Genomic DNA, 4,558 nt, shown 5'->3' with positions numbered 1-4,558 from the left:
TAATTGATTAATATATTTGTTGACATTTCAATAATTGACTATTCCGATGAATTCTTTCAGCCCAAGATAAAAATACATGATATGGGTAAATGGAGTAACTATACAATACATTTATTTGGTGTCCCTTGAATCTATTACTTTGCTTTGTTTCATGATACAGAGAGAATATTTAAAAGATAAGTGTGGGTTTTAGCTCTACACAATTGTATATCTTCAAAAGAAAAAACAGGATAAATCCACATATAACAGACACATTTAGACTATATTTTGTTAATTAGGCACAGATTTACTTCTGTCTTTCAAATGCAAACCTTTTCAAAGTGAAAAAAAAGTAATAATTAAAGTTGAAATCAAACCTACGCCCTTGCTAACAACATAAACTATTTTAAAAATCATCTAAAAAACTGACTCAAACCAGATCAGTCATGTCAGCATTAGTTGAATGTCTTCCATGAACAAACCAGGCTGCCACTTTTTTACATATGTCGCTCTAAAAAAAAAACAAAAATCTAATTATGAAAAGCAGTGATGTGTTTCTGTGAAAGGAATAACTTTGTGGGAGCATCTGAACAAAGAAAGCAAAACATCACAATCAATAAATTTCAGAGGACAATAAAAGCTGCTAAGCTGAGTGAAGTTGCCCCCCCACCTTCTTCAAATCAGACAAAATTAGTGTCAAACATTTGTGCAGCAAAAAATTTCGTTTGTGCCGCTATCGTTTTAAAGATATAAAGAAATATTTCTAGAGGTCATCAAAGGTCAACCAGCCCCCCCACCTTCTTCAAATCAGACGAAATAGGTGTCAATTAACTCAGCTCCGTTTGTGCGGCAAAAATTTTCATTTGTGCTGCTTTGGATTTGAAGATTTGAAGAAAGTGGGGGGGCTGGTTGACCTCTGATGACCTCTAGAAACATTTCTTTATATCTTAAAATGAAAGCGGCACAAACGAAAATTTTTGCTGCACAAACATTTGACACCAATTTTGTCCAATTCTAATAAGGTGGGGGGGCTGGTTGACCTTTTGACCTTTACATTTTCATTAATATCTTCAAATCCAAAGCAGCACAAACGAAAATCTTTGCTGCACAAACAGAACACAAACATTTGACACTAATTTTGTCTGATTTGAAGAAGGTGGGGGGGGCAACTTCACTCAGGTTAAAAGCTGCTAAGCTGAGTTAATCTGTTATTCCTAACTCTAATATGAATCCTGTGTATTACTTTTATGTTTGCTTTGTAGAAAAAAAACCAAAACTAAAATGTGCATTTCAGCTGTCAAGGAAAGATATTTTATTTTCATATCTTTTCTTTTTTTTTTTCTTTGTTAGATATGTTTTACCTAGGGCCCCAAATTTTATAAATCCACCCCTGTTATTAATGTATTGCTTTGGGTAAAAGGGGAAAATATAAGTTGTTTGAATACAACAAATAAAATAAATATAATTGATCAATTATTTTGGTGTGATTCATGCAAAATCAAATTAAATTACAAATATTTCAAAACAAAACCCAGAAGTGAGGAAAAACCTTTTCACATGCCTCCAAAAGTCTGAATGGGTGGTTGGCATGGAAACCTGACTGGAAGAGATCAAAGCAGCTGGTCTTTGTTAAGAAGGAATCAAAAGTTCTTTTCAATAATATTTCTGCTGAAGAGCAGGTTTGAGATGGGTCTGTAGTTCTGCAGGATTCATTTTTCGAAGCGTCTCTTTTTCAGCAATGGTTTGATGATTGCTGTTTTTAAGGCTCAGGGGAAAAAACCCAACATGAGGGACGAGTTTATGATTTGAATCAAATCAGACTCTAAAACTGGTAAAACCTTCTTAATTAAACTTGAGAGTAAAACATCAACACAGCAGGAAGAAGAGCTTGGATGCTGAATCATTTCTTCTAAATTTTGGCTCAGAGCCTTTGCACTGCTTAGTTGCCCCTAGCGATGACAGCTTTTCATGTGTGATTCATGTAAACATGATAGAGAAACCAAATACTTCAAAGCAGAAGCTAGAATTGAGGCAATGTTTTTCAAATGTCGCCAAAAATCTGAATGTGACAAAAAAAAAAAAAGAAATGAGATGACATTAACATTTTTGTAATGCAGCTTTGATTTTTAATGAAGGAATATCATCGACATCATAGTTATTCAACAGGAAATCATCAGCCTGAGAACAAATGAACACAAGATGCCTACTGTGACAGCTGAAGTGGTTTGCTTCATCAGCAATAGTTATAACATGCTGACCATTTTTCCCACAGACACAGCAGGTCATTCTGCAGGTGGCTTGAGTATATATTCAGCCGGACACAACATTGTCTGCCAAGATGAATAACCTTATTAGTGAGGATGTGGATGGTTTCAGTAATTTTAGTCTCGAAGCTGCAGACCAACTTGATCATGACCTCCTTAAACTGCTCCAGCCTCGCCTCAACCTTCTTAATCAGTTTAGCTTTCAAGTAAAAGCCACGTTTACGCCAAGAATTTAAACGTCTATGCCAATAACCGTGACAACGGTGACTATGACAAGGACGATGGTTGGGAGTATCCAGGTGGGTGAAGCATTGATCCAGAAGCTCATGCAGCTCCTGGATCGTGTCCAGCACGGTTCTCTTCAAGCCTACGGGATCCAGGCATATAATGTAGTTGGCGGCGTTCCTCCTCAGCTCCTCCAGCTTGGAGCATATTTTACGGAACAGCTCCTCGAACTGCAGGTGGAAGTCAGCGTTCAGGCAGCGCAGAATTTCCTCCAGGTCGTGCTTCAGCTGATCTATCTCTGTGCAGAACGTAGACTGGAAATGGCTGATCCACACCTCGATGTGAACCCGCACCCTATAGTAGAAGCAGCGGACGATGGCGTAGCTCTGTGTGATGAGGGAGCTGCAGAGATGCAGACAGAACCTTGATTAACACCTTGTTCTCAGGTTTTAATTAAACATTCATTCAGCTAACTTTCATCAGACATATTCCACTGTGTTAATCATCCTTCTCAACATCAGTTAATAAACTCCAGGCTGTAATTAGGCACCAAATGGAAGAAATCTGCTTTATTCAGAATGATAAACAGTTTATATTCCGAACAAAGAAGCATGTGAAGGTTAGTTAGAAATACAAACACCTTCTGACCTGGAAGTGAAAGTTAAGATTCCATAGTTTAGCAATAATGACATTAAATCAGTGCATTCTTTCTCTGCCTTATTCTCAGCAGAAACACATCCAGCTTTGATGCTGTGGAGAAACGCTTCAGCTCTCCTCTTACCACACATGCTGTCCTGCAGGGCTCTGTTTGATCTTCAGCAGACAGTCTGCTGAGGTCCCTGTAGCGGCGCTAACAAAACTCCAGAAAGCCTCATACATGAATTCCCACTGGCACTGGGGTAAAGACGGTTCAAGGTGTCCAGCATCACAACCTGCAGAGAAAACAGTTAAAGTCATTTTCTTTCTAATGACTTTTTATTTTTTTAACCAGAGGATCAAGATTCTCAAACCTGTGAGGAAGACGAGGAAGAGGGCGACGAGGACCTTCATGGCAGCTCTCAAAGAACCCCAGAGTTTGCTCTTTCAGACCAGGTTGTTGCAGAGAAGGTGCTGTAGAGGAGCAGGAGTCCTACCTGTTGGTCAGTCAGCTGGCTGATGGAGGCTGGAAGTGTCCTCCTCACTATTTATAGGCAGCAGAGATGAACGGAGGAGATGCTGAGCTCAGTGCTGTCACTGCGTAACGCAAAGGCGGGACATCAGGATGTACATCTTCAGGGACATCATGTTAAGCTTTCAGCTTGATATAAACTTGCTGATGTTTTGTTCATGGGAGCATTTGTCTCTGTCCATGAAGCACTTTGTGGAATATTAGTAGGAAGATAGTGAAGAGTCACTGTGTCACGATTTGGTTGTTTTGTTGGAAAAAAATGGTTTCGATGACAAATCTTTATAAAGTGTAATTAAAGGTTGTTGAAGGTAAATGTTATAAGGTTATTTTAACATTATTCAATACAGGAAATAACTGACAGTAAACAATCATAACTTATTGGCTGATATCAACCCCAAGGTTTTATAGATAAGCTTTTATCATTTTAGAAGAAAATCTCAAAAAGCTTCGGCTGACAAGCCTTCAACTAATATTAAATAGAAATGTAGAAATAAAACTGCACTGCAAACTTCATTTTCCTTTGAATATTATTTTATTCAATAATCTGCTGTTTACAGAAATGTTTTGTGTCCTCCAAACAAGTCATAGATAACTTCACTTCATAAATGCGGTTAGACTTGGTCTCCAAATGCCAAACGGTGAACTTTTTTAGTGGTAAAGTCATTTATGATGTCTTTAAAATCTAATTTCTTGGCAAGTCACAGGTAGAGATAGGAAAATATAAGGCAGTTCTGCCATTTCCAAAGTCTATGTTTGTGTGCACGGTTTCTTTAATGCCCTGGAAATCTTTCTTAAGGCTTTCTGTATTTTATGTTGGACATTTTCATCCCATCGTTTGAATTTACTAAACTAGTTGATCTTTTCTGTACTTCATAGTAGAACAGGAAGCACACAGTGTCATGATCTGGCCTGTTTGCTCTCC

The 4,558-nt window shown here is 38.0% G+C and overlaps 1 protein-coding gene across 1 annotated transcript; it reads right to left on the bottom strand.

The window, feature by feature from the left end:
* Positions 1-2,163: 2,163 nt before the first annotated feature.
* Positions 2,164-3,593, bottom strand: LOC107095521. The gene is made up of 3 exons (XM_015391653.1): positions 3,479-3,593; positions 3,250-3,400; positions 2,164-2,870 (listed from the first exon to the last, which is right to left on the bottom strand). Exons 1-3 carry the CDS (start codon positions 3,516-3,518, stop codon positions 2,213-2,215), a joined length of 849 nt encoding a protein of 282 aa, XP_015247139.1. The 5' UTR covers positions 3,519-3,593; the 3' UTR covers positions 2,164-2,212.
* Between the last annotated feature and the right edge of the window lie 965 nt (positions 3,594-4,558).

Source organism: Cyprinodon variegatus, unplaced genomic scaffold (genome assembly GCF_000732505.1).
Source record: "Cyprinodon variegatus isolate N-32 unplaced genomic scaffold, C_variegatus-1.0 Scaffold553, whole genome shotgun sequence".
NCBI classification, from domain to species: Eukaryota; Metazoa; Chordata; class Actinopteri; order Cyprinodontiformes; family Cyprinodontidae; genus Cyprinodon; species Cyprinodon variegatus.
Note: the sequence above shows the minus strand (reverse complement) of the source record. Positions and strands in the feature narration are given on the sequence as shown.

What these genes read in the sequence shown, in the direction of transcription:
- LOC107095521 (XM_015391653.1), bottom strand. Translation starts at nt 3,518, where the DNA reads ATGAAGGTCCTCGTCGCCCTCTTCCTCGTCTTCCTCACAG. An exon ending in CTTCCTCGTCTTCCTCACAG is followed by an intron (nt 3,401 to 3,478) that starts GTTTGAGAATCT and finishes TTTTCTCTGCAG; the next exon opens with GTTGTGATGCTGGACACCTT. An exon ending in CCTGCAGGACAGCATGTGTG is followed by an intron (nt 2,871 to 3,249) that starts GTAAGAGGAGAG and finishes GCATCTCTGCAG; the next exon opens with CTCCCTCATCACACAGAGCT.